General features: G+C 35.9%; 1 protein-coding gene across 1 annotated transcript in view; it reads right to left on the bottom strand.

The window, feature by feature from the left end:
• The window catches only part of LOC134789985 (lachesin-like), a 110,772-nt gene that overhangs the window by 35,740 nt on the left and 48,142 nt on the right, over positions 1-26,890 (bottom strand). Inside the window, exon 3 of the mRNA XM_063760724.1 lies at positions 8,531-8,637. Coding sequence (XP_063616794.1) covers positions 8,531-8,637 — 107 coding nt within the window. The remainder of the gene's footprint in view (positions 1-8,530; positions 8,638-26,890) is intronic.

Below are 26,890 nucleotides of genomic sequence, written 5' to 3'. Positions count from 1 at the left end.
ATTTCAATATTAGTTAGCGAGATGGTAGGACGTCTTATGCCGCTTCTAAAAATACTAGTAGGAATGTGTGATCTCTACAATTTCTGAAAGAAAATTGAGCAAAACCTAGTATGGGCTTTGGCTCATATCGTTGGGACCTAAATTAAACGTAGCCTGGTTCTTTCAAATTCAACGTTAGTTGGCAAGATGGTAGCACGTCTCATGCCGCTCCTAAAAATACTAGTAAGAATGTGTGATCTCTTCAACTTCTGACAGAAAATTGAGCAAAACCTAGTATGGGCTTTGGCTCATATCGTTGGGACCTAAATTAAACGTAGCCTGGTTCTTTCAAATTCAACATAAGTTGGCAATATGGTAGCACGTCTCATGCCGCTTCTAAAAATACTAGTAGGAATGTGTGATCTCTACAATTTCTGAAAGAAAATTGAGCAAAACCTAGTATGGGCTTAGGCTCATATCTTTGGAACCTAAATTTGAGGTAGCCTGGTTCTTTCAAATTCAACGTTAGTTGGCAAGATGGTAGCACGTCTCATGCCGCTTCTAAAAATACTAGTAAGAATGTGTGATCTCTACAACTTCTGAAAGAAAATTGAGCAAAACCTAGTATGGGCTTAGGCTCATATCGTTGGGACCTAAATTTGACGTAGCCTGGTTCTTTCAAATTCTACGTTAGTTAACAATATGGTAGCACGTTTTATGCCGTTTCTAAAAATACTAGGAAGAATGTGTGATCTCCTCAACTTCTGAAAGAAAATTGAGCAAAACCTAGTATGGGCTTAGGCTCATATCGTTGGGACCTAAATTTGACGTAGCCTGGTTCTTTCAAATTCAACGTTAGTTGGCAATATGGTAGCACGTTTTATGCCGTTTCTAAAAATACTACGAAGAATGTGTGATCTCCTCAACTTCTGAAAGAAAATTGAGTAAAAGCTAGTATGGGCTTGGGCTGATAACATTTAGACGTAGATTTGAGCTAGCCTGGTTCTTTGAATTTCAACATTAGTTGGCAAGATGGTGGCACGTCTTATGCCGCTTCCAAAAAAATAAGTAAGAATGTGTGATCTCGACAACTTCTGAATGAAAATTGAGCAAAACCTAGTATGGGCTTAGGCTGATAACTTTTAGACCTAGATTTGAGCTAGCCTGGTTCTTTGAATTTCAACTTAAGTTGGCAAGATGGTAGCACGTCTTATGCTGCTTCTAAAAATACTAGTAAGAATGTGTGATCTCTACAATATCTGAAAGAATATTGAGCAAAACCTAGTATGGGCTTAGGCTCATATCTTTGGAACCTAAATTTGAGGTAGCTTGGTCCTTTCAAATTCAACGTTAGGTGGCAAGATGGTAGCACATCTTATGCCGCTTCTGAAAATATTAGTAAGAATATGTGATCTCTACAACTTCTGAAAGAAAAATGCGTAAAACCTAGTATGGGCTTAGGCTGATAACTTTTAGACCTACATTTGAGGTAGCCTGGTTCTTTCGAATTCAACATAAGTTGGCAATATGGTAGCACGTCTCATGCCGCTTCTAACCATATTAGTAAGAATGTGTGATCTCTACAACTTCTGAAATAAAATTGAGAAAACCTAGTATGGGCTTAGGCTGATAACTTTTAGACCTAAATTTGACGTAGCCTGGTTCTTTCAAATTCAACGTTAGTTGGCAAGATGGTAGCACGTCTCATGCCGCTTCTAAAAATATAAGTAAGAATGTGTGATCTCTACAACTTCTGAAATAAAATTGAGAAACCTAGTATGGGCTTAGGCTGATAAATTTTAGACCTAAATTTGAGGTAGCCTGGTTCTTACAAATTCAACGTTAGTTGGCAAGATGGTAGCACGTCTCATGCCTCTTCTAAAAATGCTAGTAAGAATGTGTGATCTCTACAACTCCTGAAAGAAAATTGAGCAAAACCTAGTATGGGCTTTGGCTCATATCTTTGGAACCTAAATTTGAGGTAGCCTGGTTCTTTCAAATTCAACATAAGTTGGCAATATGGTAGCACGTCTCATGCCGCTTCTAAAAATACTAGTAGGAATGTGTGATCTCTACAATTTCTGAAAGAAAATTGAGCAAAACCTAGTATGGGCTTAGGCTCATATCTTTGGAACCTAAATTTGAGGTAGCCTGGTTCTTTCAAATTCAACGTTAGTTGGCAAGATGGTAGCACGTCTCATGCCGCTTCTAAAAATACTAGTAAGAATGTGTGATCTCTACAACTTCTGAAAGAAAATTGAGCAAAACCTAGTATGGGCTTAGGCTCATATCGTTGGGACCTAAATTTGACGTAGCCTGGTTCTTTCAAATTCTACGTTAGTTGGCAATATGGTAGCACGTTTTATGCCGTTTCTAAAAATACTAGGAAGAATGTGTGATCTCCTCAACTTCTGAAAGAAAATTGAGCAAAACCTAGTATGGGCTTAGGCTCATATCGTTGGGACCTAAATTTGACGTAGCCTGGTTCTTTCAAATTCAACGTTAGTTGGCAATATGGTAGCACGTTTTATGCCGTTTCTAAAAATACTAGGAAGAATGTGTGATCTCCTCAACTTCTGAAAGAAAATTGAGTAAAAGCTAGAATGGGCTTGGGCTGATAACATTTAGACGTAGATTTGAGCTAGCCTGGTTCTTTGAATTTCAACATTAGTTGGCAAGATGGTGGCACGTCTTATGCCGCTTCCAAAAAAATAAGTAAGAATGTGTGATGTCGACAACTTCTGAATGAAAATTGAGCAAAACCTAGTATGGGCTTAGGCTGATAACTTTTAGACCTAGATTTGAGCTAGCCTGGTTCTTTGAATTTCAACTTAAGTTGGCAAGATGGTAGCACGTCTTATGCTGCTTCTAAAAATACTAGTAAGAATGTGTGATCTCTACAATTTCTGAAAGAATATTGAGCAAAACCTAGTATGGGCTTAGGCTCATATCTTTGGGACCTAAATTTGAGGTAGCCTGGTTCTTTCAAATTCAACGTTAGTTAGTAAGGTGACAGCACGTCTAAAGCCGCTTCTAAAAATACTAGTAAGAATATGTGATCTTTACAACTTCTGGTAGATATCTAAGAAAAACCTAGTATGGGCTTAGGCTCATATCTTTGGAACCTAAATTTGAGGTAGCTTGGTCCTTTCAAATTCAACGTTAGGTGGCAAGATGGTAGCACATCTTATGCCGCTTCTGAAAATATTAGTAAGAATATGTGATCTCTACAACTTCTGAAAGAAAAATGCGTAAAACCTAGTATGGGCTTAGGCTGATAACTTTTAGACCTACATTTGAGGTAGCCTGGTTCTTTCGAATTCAACGTTAGTTGGCAAGATTGTAGCACGTCTCTCGCCGCTTCTAAAAATATAAAGAAGAATGTGTGATCTCTACAACTTCTGAAATAAAATTGCGCAAAACCTAGTATGGTCTTAGGCTGGTAAATTTAGACCTAAATTTGAGGTAGCCTGGTTCTTTCAAATTCAACGTTAGTAGGCAAGATGGTAGCACGTCTCATGCCGCTTCTAAAAATATAAGTAAGAATGTGTGATCTCTACAACTTCTGAAAGAAAATTGAGGAAACCTAGTATGGGCTTAGACTGATAAGTTTTAGACCTAGATTTGAGCTAGCCTGTTCCTTTGAATTTCAACATTAGTTGGCAACGTGGTAGCACGTCTTATGCCGCTTCTAAAAGCACTAGTAAGAATGTGTGATCTGTACAACTTCTGAAAGAAAATTGAGCAAAACCTAGTATGGGCTTAGGCTCATATCTTTGGAACCTAAATTTGAGGTAGCCTGGTTCTTTCAAATTCAACATAAGTTGGCAATATGGTAGCACGTCTCATGCCGCTTCTAACCATATTAGTAAGAATGTGTGATCTCTACAACTTCTGAAAGAAAATTGAGCAAAACCTAGTATGGGCTTAGGCTCATATCGTTGGGACTTAAATTTAACGTAGCCTGGTTCTTTCAAATTCAACGTTAGTTGGCAATATGGTAGCACGTTTTATGCCGTTTCTAAAAATACTAGGAAGAATGTGTGATCTCCTCAACTTCTGAAAGAAAATTGAGTAAAACCTAGTATGGGCTTGGGCTGATAACATTTAGACGTAGATTTGAGCTAGCCTGGTTCTTTGAATTTCAACATTAGTTGGCAAGATGGTGGCACGTCTTATGCCGCTTCTAAAAAAATAAGTAAGAATGTGTGAACTCGACAACTTCTGAATGAAAATTGAGCAAAACCTAGTATGGGCTTAGGCTGATAACTTTTAGACCTAGATTTGAGCTAGCCTGGTTCTTTGAATTTCAACTTAAGTTGGCAAGATGGTAGCACGTCTTATGCTGCTTCTAAAAATACTAGTAAGAATGTGTGATCTCTACAATTTCTGAAAGAATATTGAGCAAAACCTAGTATGGGCTTAGGCTCATATCTTTGGGACCTAAATTTGAGGTAGCCTGGTTCTTTCAAATTCAACGTTAGTTAGTAAGGTGACAGCACGTCTAATGCCGCTTCTAAAAATACTAGTAAGAATATGTGATCTTTACAACTTCTGGTAGATATCTAAGAAAAACCTAGTATGGGCTTAGGCTCATATCTTTGGAACCTAAATTTGAGGTAGCTTGGTCCTTTCAAATTCAACGTTAGGTGGCAAGATGGTAGCACATCTTATGCCGCTTCTGAAAATATTAGTAAGAATATGTGATCTCTACAACTTCTGAAAGAAAAATGCGTAAAACCTAGTATGGGCTTAGGCTGATAACTTTTAGACCTAAATTTGAGGTAGCCTGGTTCTTTCAAATTCAACGTTAGTTGGCAAGATTGTAGCACGTCTCTCGCCGCTTCTAAAAATATAAAGAAGAATGTGTGATCTCTACAACTTCTGAAATAAAATTGCGCAAAACCTAGTATGGTCTTAGGCTGGTAAATTTAGACCTAAATTTGAGGTAGCCTGGTTCTTTCAAATTCAACGTTAGTAGGCAAGATGGTAGCACGTCTCATGCCGCTTCTAAAAATATAAGTAAGAATGTGTGATCTCTACAACTTCTGAAAGAAAATTGAGGAAACCTAGTATGGGCTTAGGCTCATATCTTTGGAACCTAAATTTGAGGTAGCCTGGTTCTTTCAAATTCAACATAAGTTGGCAATATGGTAGCACGTCTCATGCCGCTTCTAACCATATTAGTAAGAATGTGTGATCTCTACAACTTCTGAAAGAAAATTGAGCAAAACCTAGTATGGGCTTAGGCTCATATTTTTGGGACCTAAATTTGAGGTAGCCTGGTTCTTTCAAATTCAACGTAAGTTGGTAATATGGTAGCAAGACTCATGCTGCTTCTAAAAATATTAGTAAGAATGTGTGATCTATACAAGTTCTGAAAGAACATAGAGCAAAACTTAGTATGGGCTTTGGCTCATATAATTGGGACCTAAATTTGAGGTAGCCTGGTTCTTTCAAATTCAACGTTAGTTGGCAATATGGCAGCACGTTTCATGCTGCTTCTGAAAATATTAGTAAGAATGTGTGATCTCTACAACTTCTGAAAGAAAATTGAGCAAAACCTCATATGGGCTTAGGCTCATATAGTTGGGACTTAGATTTGAGGTAGCCTGGTTCTTTGAATTTCAACGTTGTTGGCAAGATGATAGCACGTCTCATGCCGCTTCTTAAAATACTAGTAAGAATGTGTGATCTCCTCAACTTCTGAAAGAAAATTGAGTAAAACCTAGTATGGGCTTGGGCTGATAACATTTAGACGTAGATTTGAGCTAGCCTGGTTCTTTGAATTTCAACATTAGTTGGCAACATGGTGGCACGTCTTATGCCGCTTCTAAAAATATAAGTAAGAATGTGTGATCTCGACAACTTCTGAATGAAAATTGAGCAAAACCTAGTATGGGCTTAGGCTGATAACTTTTAGACCTAGATTTGAGCTAGCCTGGTTCTTTGAATTTCAACGTAAGTTGGCGAGATGGTAGCACGTCTTATGCTGCTTCTAAAAATACTAGTAAGAATGTGTGATCTCTACAATTTCTGAAAGAATATTGAGCAAAACCTAGTATGGGCTTAGGCTCATATCTTTGGGACCTAAATTTGAGGTAGCCTGGTTCTTTCAAATTCAACGTTAGTTATTAAGGTAATAGCACGTCTAATGCCGCTTCTAAAAATACTAGTAAGAATGTGTGATCTATACAACTTCTGGTAGATATCTAAGAAAAACCTAGTATGGGCTTAGGCTCATATCTTTGGAACCTAAATTTGAGGTAGCTTGGTCCTTTCAAATTCAACGTTAGGCGGCAAGATGGTAGCACATCTTATGCCGCTTCTGAAAATATTAGTAAGAATATGTGATCTCTACAACTTCTGAAAGAAAAATGCGTAAAACCTAGTATGGGCTTAGGCTGATAACTTTTAGACCTAAATTTGAGGTAGCCTGGTTCTTTCAAATTCAACGTTAGTTGGCAAGATTGTAGCACGTCTCTCGCCGCTTCTAAAAATATAAAGAAGAATGTGTGATCTCTACAACTTCTGAAATAAAATTGCGCAAAACCTAGTATGGTCTTAGGCTGGTAAATTTAGACCTAAATTTGAGGTAGCCTGGTTCTTTCAAATTCAACGTTAGTAGGCAAGATGGTAGCACGTCTCATGCCGCTTCTAAAAATATAAGTAAGAATGTGTGATCTCTACAACTTCTGAAAGAAAATTTAGGAAACCTAGTATGGGCTTAGGCTCATATCTTTGGAACCTAAATTTGAGGTAGCCTGGTTCTTTCAAATTCAACATAAGTTGGCAATATGGTAGCACGTCTCATGCCGCTTCTAACCATATTAGTAAGAATGTGTGATCTCTACAACTTCTGAAAGAAAATTGAGCAAAACCTAGTATGGGCTTAGGCTCATATTTTTGGGACCTAAATTTGAGGTAGCCTGGTTCTTTCAAATTCAACGTAAGTTGGTAATATGGTAGCAAGACTCATGCCGCTTCTAAAAATATTAGTAAGAATGTGTGATCTATACAAGTTCTGAAAGAACATAGAGCAAAACTTAGTATGGGCTTAGGCTCATATAATTGGGACCTAAATTTGAGGTAGCCTGGTTCTTTCAAATTCAACGTTAGTTGGCAATATGGCAGCACGTTTCATGCTGCTTCTGAAAATATTAGTAAGAATGTGTGATCTCTACAACTTCTGAAAGAAAATTGAGCAAAACCTCATATGGGCTTAGGCTCATATAGTTGGGACTTAGATTTGAGGTAGCCTGGTTCTTTGAATTTCAACGTTGTTGGCAAGATGATAGCACGTCTCATGCCGCTTCTTAAAATACTTGTAAGAATGTGTGATCTCCTCAACTTCTGAAAGAAAATTGAGTAAAACCTAGTATGGGCTTGGGCTGATAACATTTAGACGTAGATTTGAGCTAGCCTGGTTCTTTGAATTTCAACATTAGTTGGCAAGATGGTGGCACGTCTTATGCAGCTTCTAAAAATATAAGTAAGAATCTGTGATCTCGATAACTTCTGAATGAAAATTGAGCAAAACCTAGTATGGGCTTAGGCTGATAACTTTTAGACCTAGATTTGAGCTAGCCTGGTTCTTTGAATTTCAACGTAAGTTGGCAAGATGGTAGCACGTCTTATGCTGCTTCTAAAAATACTAGTAAGAATGTGTGATCTCTACAATTTCTGAAAGAATATTGAGCAAAACCTAGTATGGGCTTAGGCTCATATCTTTGGGACCTAAATTTGAGGTAGCCTGGTTCTTTCAAATTCAACGTTAGTTAGTAAGGTGATAGCACGTCTAATGCCGCTTCTAAAAATACTAGTAAGAATGTGTGATCTTTACAACATCTGGTAAAAATCTGAGCAAAACCTAGTATGGGCTTAGGCTCATATCTTTGGGACCTAGATTTGAGGTAGCCTGGTTCTTTCAATTTCAACGTTAGTTGGCAAGATGACAGCACGTCTAATGCCGCTTCTAAAAATACTAGTAAGAATGTGTGATCTCTACAACTTCTGGTAGATATCTAAGAAAAACCTAATATGGGCTTAGGCTGATTTTTTTGAGACCAAAATTTTACCTAGCGTGGTTCTTTCAATTTCAACTTGAGTTGGCATGGTAATATCTCGTGTAATGCTGCTTTGAATGTTATTAGTAAAAAAGTGTGATCTTTATAATTTCACACTAATAATTCATTTGTGAAGTTAGCAGCCTAAAATTAAATTTTACATTTCTTTAAATTTTAAGTTGTTTTTGGTCTCTGGTGGGTCAATTTTGATAGATTTGTCATTTGTGTCACTTGTTATGTTCTTATTTTCCTTAAACAACATAGTTTTCGTTGTTTATTTTCAATTTTTAATAAGACGATTTAATTTGGTCGGGTTATCATGGTCAGCTAACTTTGGGCTGCTAACTTCACACCGGTCTGTTTCATGAAGCCAATAAATTATGAATGACTACACATTGAAACGGGTTATTATGGTGAGCTATTTCTGTCGAACGTGAAGCATGTAATTATATTTAGGTATTAAATTGATTACAACTTGTACTCACTCTATAGTTGCCAAGGTTGACGACAATACATTTGAAAGTAGCGTCGCGCCCTATTGGTATCGTTAGGTTTGTGATCGGCTCTCCAAATTCTGGCACTTCTACTCCTCCTGTAAAGAAAAATCTAGGATGTGATATGTGCATAAAAATGTTAAATAAGTAAGTATATTTTAGCATGAGTCGCTTGTCAGTGCAGCATAAGCAGAGATAATCATATTTTTATCTACCTATAGGTGGTAAATACGTTTAAAAATCGACCGTACTGACGATAAAGAATAACAGATTTTACGAGTATAGGCAAAATTAAGAAATTTTCGCCTCGCTTTACCAGTAGAAAAGCACCATTAACGTATTTAAAGTTTTCTTTCTACACTGGATACTTAGTGAGTCTAGTCATAGCCCCTTCAATTAACTACCAACGGAACTTGCTAATGTTTCATTAGTTTTTGCACCGGCCAGGCTAGAGAGCGTTTTGCCGCTTAATTTCAGTTTTACATAAATAATCCGAGGTGGGTTAGCCGGAACTGGAATGTTCATACGCTTATAATGTAAAAGGAATGGTTCAATTAAAAATGTAATCCTTCATTTACAGTGCATTCATAGAGGCACTAAGTCTAGTTTTTTTAGTAATTTACGTTTAGCTAAAAAAAAATACAGGAAATATATCTGTGTCAATTTAAAAATTGTGTTGGAGGTATTTTGAATATAATATCCTTTAAAATATTTTATGTAGAAAATGTAAAACGAGAAACGTGATTTATCTTTAAATATAATTCGGTAATATTTAATCGCTCCAGATACAGACTGACTTACAAAGGAAGCAAGTTCAACAGAAATGGTATAACATGTTTCTTCACATGACTATTTTATGAAGGCACATACGATTCTGCATTATATTTGCTGCTCATGTTCGCGAATGAATATCAAACACTATAGGCTTTGCTATGCGAATTAGTTCGCAAGACAATCGTTTAAATTGCACGCCCGCAGAGACTGATGAGCGACGAACTAAGTTTCCCTGACATTAGTTTGTGGGGCGTACGCTAGTGGGGCTTATCGCGAGAAAACCGCCAAGTTGCCACGAGCTCGTTGTCGGCGCTCGCGATACTGTCAACCACAGTTGCACCTCACTGCTAAAACCTTGCAACAAAGTGTCAACTATCTACTTCAACTTGGACTACTTGCGTAACTTTAGAAATGTGACACGAATATCTTCAAAGATTGTAAGTAGGCCGGGCGCCGCGCTTGTAATTATCGTGCTGCTTATTTACATATCAATTATTCAACTGTTAAAAGCTGTGCTCCATTAATGTGTAAAAATAGTCCAATTTGTGTATGGTTGAGTTGTACCTAAATACATTCCGATTACAGACATTATATTGGTTTGTCAAATGGAAAAGTTGTGTTCCGTTATCAAGCTTGATTACTTCAAAGAGAATAGAGTCTATACAGATGGATTGTCAAAGTAAATTATGTAGCCACTGCCATTGTAAATTTACTGACATCTTTCGACAGAACATAAAACTGTTAGAACTCCATTTGACTTTGATCCTTATTCTTTCACTGATATGTGTTAACTTATTAACATATTCATATTAACGCCATCTACTCGACTATAGGCCAAAGGTATGGTGCAATGTTTTCGAGCGATGGCGCCATAACCTTCAGCCTATACTCGAGTAGATGGCGTTAATATTAATATTTAACAAGTTAACACATATCAGTGAAAGAATAATGATCAAAGTCAAATGGCGTTCAAACAGTGTTAATCTTCTGTCGAAAGATGGCAGTAAATGAACTGTAGCTACATAATTTACCATGACAGTAACTCTCTAGCTCTCTACTTCAAAATCTCTTGTATTATAGGCTTGTATTAGAGAGGCAAAGTCTAAGAAATAAACGTGCCCCATAGTTTAACAGTCGAAACAGTTGGCGTTGTATTGCGCCGTATGTTTTGTAGTTGTTTGTAGTCATTGAATTGTCAAACGTCGCTTTTTGTCAGCCAGAGTTACTGCATAATGTACTGAGCCGTGTAGCGCCATCTAACGTAGCTGATAAATTCGAAACGCATAAAACTGTTTTAAATTTTACTCATCTAGTACAATTAATGAGTATTTTATTATATTAAAACCTATAACCTGACAAATTCGTAGGTATGTACATAACCAAATTTACCTCCATACAAAACGACATTTTAAATATTGTATTTATGCCTGTGTATTTGATCAGATGAATTGCATCTACTTAATACAATAAATATTCAACAGACTTTATAAGAGATTTAATAGGTATCAGAATAATGATTAGTGTTACTTTATATTGGCACTTTGTTCCCAAGTGCCGTATGCTAAGAACATGACCATATCGGCCATAATATAACGTGGGTAAGTAATTTTGCAGCTGTGTCCGAAATATGGTGAGAGGAAACTAGATATGGCGCTTTGTCGCTTTTATGACCGTCCAGAGGCAGCGAAATAGCGCACCTCGTGTGCCACCATTCATTCCGCATTTTTCAGACATTCATAAGGCATGTTCCCTCCAAAACGGAAGAAGCTTATAAATCTTGTTAGTCGACTTTAAAGTGATCGACTGCATTCGTAGAGGTATATTCCAAGTTCACAAATGTGGCATGTAATTGTTAATAATGTGTGTTAAACTATATATGGCTGAGCAGTAAATACCCAACGGTGAACCGCATCGTATCGAAAAATAAATATTTTCAGTGCAAAGCGAAAAAAGAAAAGCCATATGTTTTTACGATATTTCGTAGCTATGTTATAGAGAGATTTTTTCATTTTTTATTCGGCAAATGGCCCGTTTTATAACAACTACCAAGATGTGAGGTTAGTGAACGGTCATGGAGGGCAGTAAAAAGTGTCGTTTTGCCCCGACAGCGTTCACAATATCGTCGCAGACTGGGACGCAGTAAAATGTTTACAAAATACCTCGCTTTGTTGGTGCCTCTGGAAGTGTTTCATATTGCTTTAGTATTACCGTTTTAGTGTAAACTGAGTCAGCCACTTCCCGCACCTGGGTAATCTCTATTTTGGACGGCAAGTATTTACGTATATTTGCTTGTTGTCCTTGTGTAATTGAAAGTTAAAAGCTTAGGTATTTTTTAACCAACATAGGACAGGTACATGTTACAATATGTGCAGTAGGTACGCTGGCTTACAATTGATACAAGTTAACATCAAAACGATATCTGAATGACGTCAGTTAGTATTCATTCGCACGTGGCAAGCCAGTAGGTATACTGACATCCAAATTATGTCGTTTACCTACTGCCGTATTCGAACTCCAAGATATTCACAAGAGACGACACGTGCTAGATCCATTCTAGATACGTTATAGTTTAGATATCAAATAGTTCTCTTTTGAAGCGTAATTCGGGCAACCAATGCCACTTTTACGTTAGATAGTTAGAGTAAGATATCTATTAGATGTGAATTGGATCTCTAAGTCATACCCTGTGGAAATCGTTCAAGAGTATCTCCAAAATCGCGCAAATGTCAAATTTGACAGGTTAGATCTTAAACATATCGTTATCGTATCTTGGTGATGTCTAAAAGATATCTAATAGATATCTATTTCAAAATCCGAATCGGGCCCCTAGTTATCGTACATTTTGCTCGTACTTCTCCAAACATTTATTGGCGCGCGCGATAGCTAAATAACGTCATTCAGATATCGTTTCGATGTCACATGGACGTTCGAATTGGCCTCTTTTGACTAAGGCATTTGTACCTAATCAACGGCTTGGATTGCGTTGAACTTAATTATCCTGGAAAAGTCGTTTAAATAATACCTATAAGTTTTCACTTGTTGAAGTCTCTACATATAAAAGTTCATAAATACTTCAACTAGCATAATATAAACAGAGGCTCGCATAAACCTTAGAGACGACCGGTCTGGCCTAGTGGGTAGTGCCCTGCCTGTGAAGCCGATGGTCCTGGGTTCGAATCCCAGTAAGGCCATTTATTTGTGTGATGACACAGATATTTGTTCCTGAGTCATGGTTGTTTTCTATGTATTAAAGTATTTATATATTATATATATCGTTGTCTGCGTACCCTCAACACAAGCCTTCTTGAGCTTACTGGGGGACTTGGTCAATCTGTGTAAGAATGTCCTATAATATTAAAAAAAAAAAAAAAAACAATAACATTTTCATTATTCTCAAGTTTTCATGAAACAGGCTCTAGTTTTTAAAATTCCTAATGTAATTCTGGGTATCTCTAATAATATGTCTTTTTAAATCAATGGCATCATAATACTTATATTTGGTAAGCAAAATTGGCGACTAAACCTTAATGTATCAAAAATTACATTAATTACCTACATACTTCTTGGACATAAAATAATCGTTTGATATTTTAACAAATGACCAAATAGCTTTGTTACACAGATTGGATTTTCTGAGGCTAAGGAAACAGTAGGCGAAACCTAAAGTCGTAATTCTAACCTCATAATGTAATAGAGGTTTAGAGGTCGGCTGGTTTACTAGGTCCTGAGACGAAGATCGAGTAAAGTTTGGCTTGCCAATGTGCTGTTACTGCCAGATGGCTGAACATTTACATTAAGAACTTTCTATTATTGGACTTGTATGTTCGGTTGTTCCTACTAAGTGGGTAAGTATGGTGTATGTACAAAGAGTATGGCGAGTACCTAAGTATAATACCTATGTATATTTATTTATCGGTTGTAAAAACCTACATCCGCATCCCGACTACTTATAATTAGCATCTGAAGGTGAAAATTTCATTAAAACAATTAATAAACGATGAGCTTTCCTGTTAAAAAAAAATTATAATAATACATATGTGTATTATAAATATATTAGATCTTTATTTATTTTTTCTGAAATTAGGTATTATATAATATGAAATATGAATATAAAAGTAAAATATAAAAACACAAAACAATAAAAAACATATAAACAAATTGGGAGAAATCTGAATCACAATACAGGTATGTTATATTATACTACTACTACTTATGTAAGTGAATCCGCATTGGGCTAGCGTGGGGACTATAGCCCAAGCCCTCTCGCGCATGCGAGGAGGCCTGTGCCCAGCAGTGGGACGTATATAGCCTCAATTATTATCTATCTAATACCTTTAAACGAGCAATTCTTGTTTATTTGTGTATTTATATATTTCGGGAATCTCGGAAACGGCTGTAACGATTTCGATGAAATTTGCTATGAGGGGTTTTCGGGGGAGGGCGATAAATCAATCTAGCTAGGTCTTATCTCTGGTAATACGCGCATTTTTGAGTTTTTATACGTTTTATGTGCAAAGCTCGGTCTCTCAGATATTTATTATTTATATGAGTGAGACGCTACTGGTGCTGCATTATTTATTTGGTAACTATTTATTCCCTTCGAAATAACTCAGCCTGAGACTAGTATGTAACTCAGGATGATCAGTGTGGTACGAGTTACCTACTCGTGTTAAATATTTATTGATTAATATACATTATTAAGCAGTATTATTTTACAATGTTTCACATTCGAATTTAGAACGAAATTTTAGCGTTGACACGTGCATAAATTGCAATGAAATTACCCATCTTTTTGTGCTTCAAAGGGGCCATATATTTCCCGGAGGAGACAGCAGCGCCTAGAGCTATATATAGGGCATCACGCGAATGATAAATCAGTATGGCAAGCAATATTAAGCAGAGAGCTTACGACTAGGTACACATTGCGGATAGATATATATAATATCTACCCATACTATGTAGAAAGATTCGGATAAAACCGGTTTGGGTTAGTTACGGAAAAATTAGAATTGCTAATATTTTGCTCGTCCACTGGTAAACACAACTTCCAACTACTATTACCTAAAATACATGAAATGTAGACAAAGGCTAATGAACTGTCACTGTAGGCTTCATACAGATTTAAATTTAAATGTTGAAGCGAAGGACAGTAGAATAAAAACTCATCGACTGACTGGACTGATTTTGCACACATTGCAAACCTCAATCCATCGTAGTTAATCGGTTGGTCAATAGAATGTACAGTTAGCACCCCTGCATACATATTTGTATGCAGGAGTGCTGAGCTAATTTTGCTGACTGTACAATTGCGCAATACTTTTTAATATAAAGAGGTTTTCGAATGAGGTAGCATTTTTACTATTGCTTTAGAATCTTTATAAGGAGGAAAAGAAAAATGTGGCTTTCTGAAAAAAAAAGCATTCCCATACTTAGTTCTAACAGAGCTTAATCGTTCAAACTAGAATATCGTTGAATAGATTACCTAATATTTGATATAAATAGGTACATACCTTCTAAGTCTAGTAAAATTAACCGCGATATTAGTTCAAATTATCGAACCTGATACCGTTTATTGTATGTATTCAACTACAGGTCATTAATTCATAACAATGAATGTTAAATGCAATTTAGAATCAGAGATTTCCAGCTTAATTCACGTAAAATAGCGAAACATGCAGTATCAGGCCGTTTCCTTTTGCAGCGGAACAGCCTGCGCTACCACATTAATAATTTATCAGCCAAGTGACGGTTGTTTGCTAATAAAGCCTGGATTCGCTGGAAATATTAATAAAAGCTTGCACCGGCGTCGCCAGACCAATGACAAATGACCAGCTGGAAACTACCGTTTAATTTTCAGTTGAGCACACAAAATAGGTACTGAGTTAGCTTGGAATTACTTTATTTATTATTATTTTTCGCCAAAGATTTTTCTTACATATACCTACACATATAGTGTGGAAAAAATTAATGGGCCCTGGAGGGAAACTATTAACTGCCTCAAAACCTTAAGTTAGCTCTATCTACTTAAACCTAACTTAATTAACTTTTATTTTTATTATTTAAGACTTAAAGGAAACATTCTTTTATTTTTACAAAGAAACAACACTGCATTCAAAGATTTTTAAATTCGCTTGTCTCGCATGTCTCGGGAATAGAACCGATTAAAAATTCGAGAATATTAACACTCGCTTTATTATTCTACTAGTCGATACAGTTAATGTCAATGATAACATTTCTCCAAGAAACATAAGGTTTTACACTCGTCTGTCGTACAAAATATCCATAAAATCGAATATTTAGTACTCAAGAATATTTTTTGACTAGCTAAATTAAAAAAAAAATCTTTGCTTGCAGTTTTGATTCTATAAATAAAACAATGTTACCTTTAAGTAAATAGGGCTAACTTCAGGTTTTAAGGAACTTTCCCTCCAAGGCCCATTAATTTTTCCACCCTGTATAAAGTATGGTAGTAATTTAGTCGTTTTGATTGCAAATTTCAGATGTGCAATTAGAGAAAGCTTGAATGCCTAAGGATAAAATGAGAATATTAATATTTCAATAAAGCTGCAGGATTATAAATTCACTTTCAACTTGAGATTAGAAAGCTCTCAATTTTTGTAAATGGAGTGCTCATTTTATAAAGGTATTGTATTGAAAACTTGCCTCATTGAACATTTTTCCAGAGAAATTAACAAAATAAAAAACCGGGCAAGTGCGAATCGAACTCGCACCCTGCGATGTTTTGCAATTTCTCGTTATTCTAACGCACGCTTGACCAGTTTTTATTATTTGTTGTTAAGTATACAGTTCTACTAAAATTATGTACTTACCGAGTTCGAGGTTTGCCTGTTTAATTATAGTGATACAAAAACTCAATAAAAAGGTTTCATTTTATTTAACCCTTAATTTTTCATTTAATTTAAGTTTAGTAGGTACTTCAGTGTTGTAGTAGCGGCAATAGAAATACACGTTACCCGCCCAACTAACATTAGGCGCTAAATTTAAGGGTTACAAGAGATTTATATAAGCGCCTATTTACTCTTTAGGTGTTGTTAGTACTCTAAAAATAGGAGTTATAGCCGGCTATAACCCCGTTTTAACCCCGGATTGGGCACAAATTTTATCACCGTAAGATTTATAACAGTGCTACAGTAGGGTTAGGGGATAAAAAAAGAGACATAAGAGCGGTATAGTGGAGCTACAATAGTGTTAATTAATTCTTTAGGAGCTATATGGGTTGCATATAGGTGACTACAAACTGTTGTAGTAGAAGAGCGCTAAAGTAGTGCTGTAATAGCGTTGATTAACAACTTAGGATTTAAAAGGGTGCCAAATAAGCGACTACTAACTGTTTGAGTAGTAGTGTAGAGCTATATAGATGATACTTTCAGCTTTAGATGGTATATTACCATTTAAAGTCAATATTTGTAACACCCAAGAAGGTAATTGCACATTTTTTCCTTAGCCCTGACTGCTTTGGTTGCAGATGTTTCCATTTTGTATTATTATTTGTAAGCTTGCACTGTGACAGCTTGAAGTGAAATGTAATGGCGGATAAATAAAAGCAAATAATTATTTTAGTTCACCGATGCCGGTGTTATCTGCGGATTTATGATGGCGAAATTAATTACACTGTCAATAACTATATGTATTAGTAACAAAATTTTAAAGGGCCTCTGATCCTTTGCATATTTATCTGAATATAATATTTTTTAAATTGTGGTCCACCGTATTTAATTTTCGCAAAATTACACAATATACGTGAAGTCCGGTTTTAAATACAACAATACTAACATTATGTCTATATTGAGTAAAATTATCGATTTTTATTAAGTATTTACGTTCTAATTAACAGTTTTTGTTTTGCTTATTGATTCATCGGTCATATTAACATGGCGCTATAGGCTTAGGTTGTAAGTAAGACTCTAATAACACTATAAGATCTACTAAGGTATTGAATAACGCCCGTCTGCGACTACATGATCTATAAAAGTGACTCATAACTTCTCTTTTCGACTGTAAGTGAGACAAGAGAGTTAAGAAGCGATTGCGAGTAACGGAGATATAAAAGAGTTTTTATCGCCTGTTTAGAACCTTAAGTGAAAATTGCAGCTGCTTATTACTCATATAGATGTTAAGGTGGTAGAATTCACTTTGAGCTATAACACTAGCTGCTTAAGATCCATTATAGCGGCCAAAACGGCTACTGTGGATCTTAAAGCTATACATGGACTTCTTAAAGACCTTGATGTCACCAGAGCCTGTAAGCTTAGAGTATATAGCTATTCTCCAGCCGTTATATGTCTTTAGGTGATAAAATAAGTGCTAAGTGTCGCCTAATTGTTTGTTGGGCGCCGCTCTGTATAAATTTCAACCGTTTCCCTATGTATTATATTATATATCACGAGATAAACCCCGCTATATATCACTTCTAAAAAATCAGCAGAAACCAAGATTTTTGTATGTATAAAGAGGTCCCCCATTAATTTTCAAATGCATTTATTTTTAATACCTATTTGCTGTTGTGCACTGAGAGAAAAATCATTAGTAAACTAAACCAGGAATTAAAAAACAGTTCTGTACTGGGGGAAAACATGAAGTTTAGTAATAATTATAGACGTTTCACTATTTCTGTAAAGTTTATTTATTTCTACAAACAGCTCAGTAATCCTAAATCTAATTTCAACCAACAGATAATAGAAATTGCAAGAACTAATATAAATTGCAAAAGTCAATTTGTTCATATTAGTTGACTCTCCTTGTCCCCGGATTAAGTTTATTTTTGTAATTCTAAGTGTGTTTTTGTTATCCTTTTCTCTCAGTGTGGCGGCAATATAAAACCCACTCTGAGATAATTTCAACTGTAACTGGTTCTTAAAATAGAGCCCGTTGACAGACAGATATGTAGGTGCTATCATTCATATAATATTTTTTTTATAGGCACATAAGTGTTTATATGTCCAGCGCAACATTTTACATATATTATAAATAAACTGGGTCATGGGCGCACGCTAGCTACGCTAGTTGATTGAACCGATTTTGCCTTCAATATTACAAGGTATTATTTCATACCTGTCATGGTTTTTGTCTGGAGAGGTGGAGAGGTGAATACATGCCGGCAATATGCGTATGTCAGAATCAATGACGAGGGTTTAACACAATGTAGCGTTAGTGATTACAATAAGGCTTACACGTAAAGGTTGCATGATACGCCAGTATAAATGTAGCTTAAGAAAATATTTTGTGAGGAGCGTATACGTGCGGTGGTAATGTGATCACCCGCTTTTGTGTAAAGTAGGATAAGACCGCAGAGAGCAAGCGGAGGTAAATTTTATCCTCGTGTCATAATTTCTTTTTACATGGCGAAATAATTTTCCTGCTCTGCGGGTGAAACCCAGCGCGTAATAAAACAAGAAAGTAAAAAAATGGCAAAAAGTGTGTTGTCGTGTTGTTTAAGTGCTTTATGTTGTTTAGATTCCGTGCGTAAAATATTAAATAATGATTACGGTTTCTTATTCAGGCAACAATCGGACAAAAGGCTCAACATAATAATATGGTTTAATAATTTTATCTCCACACCAAAATTTTCATCTAAATCGGCTCAGTGGTTTTACGGTGAAAGGTAATAGACGTTTCAAAATGTTTTAACTTTCTAGCGCTGCGCTGTCCCGGCATTTCACAGATCTCAATAAGGAGTACAGGGTCTGCTTAGCAACTTAATAATATCAATGTCGCTTAATAATAAACGCTATTATCGTGACAATTGGGTAACAAAGGCTAATTTATTTTGACTCATGCTCTGGTGTCTGACTTGAAAAATTGATTATCAATTTAATCTAACTTCTGAAATGTAGGTACTGTATGGTCATATTGAAACATACTTTCCAAATAACTTCTCAATGATTACTAAGCTATTAAAATCGATGAACAATGCTTACCTTCATCAATAATGACGTCTGTTATGTAACAGTCTTTCTGAGTTTCCGCAAACTTGAGCCGATTATTGTCGCCGCCCGTGACATAATTTAGTGTACGCGTTAGTTATTTAGTTGAGTTGAGTTATAGACGCCTGAGTTTCCCTCGTTATCGACTATCAGTTCGGTTGTCTGGTTCCTGTTGTCTAGCATGAACTAAGTTCGCGAGTCGATAGTTTATGCGGTGTGAAGGCAACTTAAAGCGGTGAATTTCCGCGACTGGATCGCGATAGTACACGTTCTAGGTGATATTTTTAAATTTGATAACAAAGTGCTTTGGGATCGGAAAATCTTGTTCAGCAAAACATAAAAGGCGATGGTCATCAAAGTAAAAAATAGTACATTATATTACTGTTTGAAAAACCGTATAAGTAGGATAATGTACATATTTCCTGTTTTTGATTTTAAAATAAGTAACAAGTCTCAACTGGCAAAAGTAGAAACACACACTACATTAGTCGGAATCGTGCGTCGACTTTACAACTTAAGCACACAATAAGTAATAATATCGTCACCACCTGCCAACAAACCAGTCATACTAGTCAGAGCGACTGCCAATCAAAAATATCATTGTTGCAGCAACCATCGAAAGTAGCGTAAAGTAAATGCTTAGAGCATAATAACTGCTGGAGTGGCCAATAAGAGCTTACCCCTCTGCCGAAAAACTTGCACAATTGTGCAAACTTCTGTATGGACTGACATGGCTATTTGTATGTTACGTACAAATCATGTAGAAATAGCAATACATTTGACGTCTCCTCCCGCGCAAAAATCGGTATTGTCAGTCCACGAAAAGTCTGCAGCGGATTTGATAGCCCACGCAGTGCACGTGTTATTTTAAACGTCAAACTTCTATGAAATTATGACGTATAAATGACACTTGCACTGCGTGGGCTATCAAATCCACTGCAAACTGTTCTTGGTCCGACTTTAGACTGTTTCGTAAAGAAAATGATATCTCCAGTTTCTAAATGTTCTAAGAGTAAACGTAAAGCTTCTTTCCTGTAATTTTCTAGTGAACGACCTACACAAACATTAAATAAAATGATTAAAGAAAAGCTCATTGTGATATATTTAACAGTGTAAGACCATTCTCCAGAGATCAATGGCGCTGGGAGGAAAGCCTATTTGTACAGTTAATTACGCTTGCCAAGGAAAGGAGATTAAAAAAAAAACCTGATCGCGTCTCAGAGCAGTCAATGATTGAACGATTATGTTTTTAGGCGGAATATTCCTAAACTTTTGTCACCTTTGGTAAGTACCCAACTAAGGATAAAAAAGGGACCAAGAGAATTTATTGAAAAACCTTTGATATGAAATCATTAAAATCCATATAATTAAATATATACTCGTCGAGGTTGGAAAAATAAGGAGACCCACACATAAGTATGTCTATAAGTGTGGGGAAGCGTACGAAAATAATCTGTATAGATATATTAAGTACGCTACAGAAACATAATAATATTTTATGATTCCGTAGCGTAGGTATGTGTAATCCCAATAAGATGTATATTGAAGATCAAAACGGCAAGTTCCAATATCAGACCGAAGTAGGGTCATTCTCTCGCGGTGGAAATCCAATGCGAACTCCGAGCCGTGAATTAACTTAATTTTCTTAGCGGTAATAACCTGCTCTGTCATATCAAAGGTACAACATTAATGTTAGCTCACGCGTAAACATCTACATAAATTGTAGATACCGAATTTTGTCGTTATTCGTATTTTGATCATGAATTTACTCGCCGCCATTGGTTTTCGTAATATCATAACGTAGGTGTGTGTAAATAATAATTTCCATTTATTGGTACAATTTCTAAATAAGATGTAATTGTCGGTATACGAATAGAATCACTTTATTTAACACGATTACATTTCGTTTGCCTTTGAAATGTAAATATGAAGAAGAACACAAAAGCTACAAACGATACGGAGGTCTCTACCAGTTACTAGTAACCTTTGCGTAATTGAGTAGCAAATTGGAAATAATAACATGAACAATTGAACATAGGTATATAAGCATTGTACATATAGTCAGCAAACAGAAAAAAAAGAAAAAAATACTAAGAAATTACATTAATAATTTTCCTGTATTAGGAATCTACGTTAAGTCCATAATTATTAAAATAAGGAGGTACCTAACAAAAACAAGAGCTCACATGATTAAATATTAAGGAAAATTACCTACTTGACGATCGTAACAACCTGTATTGCTGTTTCTGATTGCGGCACAGTAAGGGTTGGAGCTCCCATTTTGTTTACACCATAAACTTTTTCTAACAAATTCGGAATAAAGAGGCGAATTAATTTTTCATGTCAAAAAAATGAGCCAGCCGTTTCAAGCTTCATTAAAAAATTTTGGCCACAACTCGATGCCGCCGGAATTAACTTTTCTCATTTCTCATTTCCGTAATGACTCCTAATTGAAGAAAAGATAAAAGTGGTTTAGCTCGACTAAGCTAGACGGAGCGATAGAACTGAACTGTGGCGCCAGTCTGGATTTGCAAATTACCGCTGTACTTAAAATCGAATTAGTTTTTATCTAATTCATATGTGACAAAATTAATGTTTGTCTGATTAAGAAAACAATGCTTTTACCTGTATAAATAGTATTTGAATTATCAAGAACGAAGAAAAGTTAATTTTAAGCTTTCGCGCTTGCTTTTTTTTACGTCTAGTTTTTCTCTCTCTATCTCTCTCTTTCTCATTCTAACGCTAATCTGATTGTCAATACAATCAGATTAGGAATTCAGAATTGAACTCCTGAATTCTGAGCCTTATTTTCATATCTAAGATAAGATAAGATAAGATTTCTTTATTGTCAAAGCTGTGTTCGTACATAGGTCTTATAAATATTACAGAAGTCCATCAGCTTGCCCATTTCGGGCGTATAATTATAAACTAACCTAATGCATGCAAAAAAAAAACAATAACAATAACATAACATCATAACTATTAATTGTCTATGTACATAAAATATTAATTTAAATTATAGAAACTTTACAATACAAACTACTACAATACTAACATAACAATATTGTCCAGAATTATTCTCCGTGAAGGAACATCTAAAGACTCAGTTGTCGTACGAAAATATCAAACCCAACCGTCCTTGTTCCATGATTGAGATTAAAGTGTCAATGTGAATCGATATGTAGGTACTTTTATTAGGTGTGTGCAAAATGTGTGGCATAGATCTAAATGTGATGATCGGGCTAGACGTGGCATGAATATAACCTGTGTTGCTCACAATTCCACTCCTATTAACTGCCAAATATGTCATTGTATTCTTTTATCCGCCTGCCGCGACTATCATGTGCAAAATCAATACAGTCAGCAGCAGAACTTGCCAAGCGAACAAAGTATTTCGATGGTCTGTAATAATATGTTACTATTCGAATGCCGCAAAAATATCTGACACGATCTTATTTGTAGAGCCATAAGAGCGTGTCACATATTTTTGCGGCCTTCGAAGAGTAACATGTTATTGCAGGTGACTGTACACGATTCTATTTCTGATAAAATCGTCGAAAGGCTACTTCTGCTGACCAATTTATCGAGTGGTACGCACTGACGGTTATATAATCTGTTTTAGAAGAAGAATTTTCCATTTGTCGTGATTCTGAGCGGTTATTTTCAGATCTTTCCAGCAGAGTCCAGTTGAGCCAGCCTCCTTCTCAACTGATCGCCTCCATGTGGTACGAGGCCGCCTCGAACCTCACTGCCAGTCGTTTGCAGCGGAGACCCTACTTGGACAGGTGGATTCATCGCCATTTCCTTACAAGGATTTCCTGAGCTATTTATATAAAGGTTTCTGGCCAGTCATCTGCCACACGGCGTTGCATTGCAGACGATTAGTGATGTCCTTCTTCACAAGCCATGTGAGGAAGAACATCACAACAACTAAAGTTCGTAAATCAGCATAAAATCACTAGTAAAGGATGAGGCTCTTCGTTAAGTATTATTGCTGCGAAATACGAAATTGAAGCAAAATATTAAATTACGCCCTTCTCTAAAGAAGACGAAAATCAATATTATTAATTAGGTAGTTTGTACTCTGACTTCTGTCAGAAGTTGTTGGAAGTAATAAAAATATATACCTACTTAACTATTTATTTGGATATACATAATTACATAATATATATTAATCTTAATTTCGAGCCTTAACTCGTAGAGAAATTTATACAATTATATAAGATCGTCTTGTAAACTTTTGCTGTTAAGATTTGGTATAAAGTAAGCATCACGTACCAGTGAGTGATATCACGTCTACGGCTCATCAGTGGGTGCACGTGACGACTTAGCACAAACAGATTTCTCAACATGACCATTTTAGCGAGATCTCTGCGAGTTCACTGCCCCCCCTTTTTTCTCCCCAGGGTTAAGGTAAAAGGGGAGGACGAAGAGCTGTTATTATAATGGTGATGTTATACGCAAAAGAGCGGCCTGCTACGGTGGCGCTACAAAGTTTTCTTTCTCCCAACTTTATTAGCCCATTAAGAGATCCCATGACTCGCAATTGTGCTTTTTCGTACTTTTTTTGATGTCTTTATTACGAACAATTTTAGTGCTTAGTGAAAAATATAATACAATACCTGTAGAAATTATGAACATATATTTTTATTTACTGGGATTAGCAAATTGGTATAAGCCGGCGGGAATTATCAACTTCTAATTCGATTGAAAATCAATTCAGTGAATCATTTTATGAGCTGCGCAGAACAGTCGGCTCTCGTGGGATTTGAATGTGTATTAGCTAAACCTTGTAATTATTTTCGTATGTTTTCGCGTACAAATAGAAGTACGTTACCATGTAATGAAATTATTGCACATTTTAAAATTAAAAAAGGAAATAATTATGTATAGGAATTACAAAGGAATCTTGAATTCAGTACAATACAAAGAACTGGAAAGTTGTATATGAACCCAACTACAGTGGAAAATGAAGGTACATAGGTGAAATGTCTTGTGCGCGCTGGTCAGTAAATTTTTGCACGTGATGTTGCCAACCAATGTGAATGAACATTCTCATTTAAAAGTTTCAAAGGCTCAATAAATTTTATCTATTTCAGTCAATCATTGGCTGAATACTAAAAGAGAGTGAAGACAAAAATAAATAAAAAATATCATAATATGCACGAGAATATACGATCAACCAGACTAATGAGAATTGACGTTAATTATATCAACATGTCATTTTATAATTAATATTGATTTCAGCTTATACTTGTACTAATATTAAACGTACCCATAGGCAAGTATGTACCTACGTTTGTATTTAGATGTAGATGTAGGTACCTTAAATGTTATTTCAATATAAAAATGATTTTTGATAGCGTGGGAAGGGAAAGAAAACGATTTATTAAAGTACCTAATGTAATTCACTATACAATTGAAAGCTTATTAATAACAATCTAGTGCGTACTCCGTACTAATCTGCACTAAATAGACCTGAACTTCTCCGAAGAGACATGAATAGTCTTCACGACAAGTTTAATCAAATTTATAGGCAGGAGTACTATAAAAAGGATTTGATAGTATGAGAAGGAAAAGAAAACGATTTATTATGTAAAGTACCTAATGCACTTCATATACAATTGAAAGCTTATTAATAATAATCTAGTGCGTACTCTGCACTAAATAGATCTGAGCTTCTCCGAACAGACGTGAATAGTCTTTAGTAAAAGTTTAATCAAATTTATAGGCAGTAAGAGTAAGTAACTTAAGCGTCGAAATTTCGTGATTTTATTATTTTTCTCTCAAGGGGTGTAGTTACCTTATAATATTCAAAGTTCGCGAACAAGCTAAGGGAATTGAAATAAAAGAAGTCTGGTGTCGTCCCCCGCGGCACGAGTTTATTACAGAGGTGATGCATTCCAGTCGGCTACCCCTGTTTACTTTAATGTTGCCAACCGCCAACTTTCCTACGGATTTTCGTAAATGAGATTTCACACGGGCACATCGTGTTTGGTTTGAATAAACTTAGCCAAGTTCCTTGTGTTTTGAACCGAAAGTTCCCAATTCAAGTTTATGAATGGCGCAATGTTTGTTCTAGGTATTTATTTTGGGCTTATGTGTACCTAATTGTCATGTTTTCTCAGGGTTGGAATCTTGTATTACTACCATACTAAATGGCGTTCAAATTCGTCAGGCAGAATAAGTGGTTGTTTTTCATTAATGTCGAACAAAGAGGCATACATTTTATTTTGCTCAGATTGCCGCTATTTGGACTAATTCTTGCTATCAATTTGGATTTCTTTTATGAAAATACTATAATATTAATAAAGATCAAAACTTAAAATAATACTGACAAAAGATAATAGGTACTAAGTAATATTTATTCTCGCGATGACGTGTTTGTCGTCTACAGTAGAGACTGTCGTTCAAATCGTGAGTACGAAATCATTAGTTTTGACGTAACCTCAAAGTCACTAAACTGATCTCAATTATCTTTGTATTTAGAATTGGTCAGGTAAGTACTTACGTTTGCTGTAGACTAATGTATTTCACCTGGAACTTTTTACACTCGAAATCATAATCTTAGAGCTCAGAAATCTTTATCGTATTTTCCATAATACATATTTATATATTATGTACGCATACGTTTTCGTACAATAAACACGTGCCCAAGTGATTACCTAATATATGTAATCTCCGTGTTTCTAAAAGCTCCGAATCGTTTTACAATGTTTGTATTTGCTACAGACACAACCTTTAAGTTCCGTATTGATTTCCCGTACAGACAGTAAGAAGTAACAAGTGGAAAGGAAAGGTTTAGGTTTGTATGCATCATTAGTGAGCTTCCGGTGCCTAATTGCGTCGATAGCGCTTCGGCCGGAACTCAAAAGATTGCGTTCAAATAGCAAAACGTTTTCGCTCCGACTCGCTAACGGACAAGCCCGTTCATTCACACTCATTCCCAATCGTATCCTATGATTAGATGTCTCTATCTCTTTCATACCAATTCAAAAAGATCAGTTTGGTGAAGGTTAGCTCGCTCTAGCATTCGTATAGGCGCCAGCCAAATGAGATTCGAGCCTAGATAGGTACCTACCGATCTATTTGAAAATATGTATTGGTTTTCAGTATCCTTTGTCGGTAACGACTGCTCGTTTGAATTCAGTTCGATTGATTTGGATTTATACAGTTGAAAATATCAGTGGATACATAGGTATATGTCAATATTTATCTTAAAAAATTTGCTTTGTTTGTTAAGGTCTTTGTGTAGCGAAGCTGTTCACACGAATACTAGCTGAAGGTGCAGGGGGTGGGATACGGCGTTGCGTGAACAAGAGATTTCCTTTGGCAGGAATGGTCGTTGATGACCAAGGACCCAAGGATGGATTTAAGAAGTGGAGCCACCGAGATTCTTGATGTAAATTTTTAGGGGGGGGGGGGGGTTCTCAACTTGATCTTGATATCTATGTCATTTAAGCTACTAGGCCAAGTTTGGTATCGTTTTCGTATAACTCGGGGATGCCGAATTCATTTATGATATCATAATGACACCATTCCGAAGTAAAAACACATAAAGTATGAAAAAAATTTTTTTTTTTTTAATTCCTGTTCACGCCTAAACCGCTAAACCAATTTAGTTAAAATTTGG

The sequence above is a fragment of the Cydia splendana genome, chromosome 4 (assembly GCF_910591565.1).
Source record: "Cydia splendana chromosome 4, ilCydSple1.2, whole genome shotgun sequence".
Lineage (NCBI taxonomy): Eukaryota > Metazoa > Arthropoda > Insecta > Lepidoptera > Tortricidae > Cydia > Cydia splendana.
This window is presented reverse-complemented; position numbering and strand designations above follow the sequence as displayed.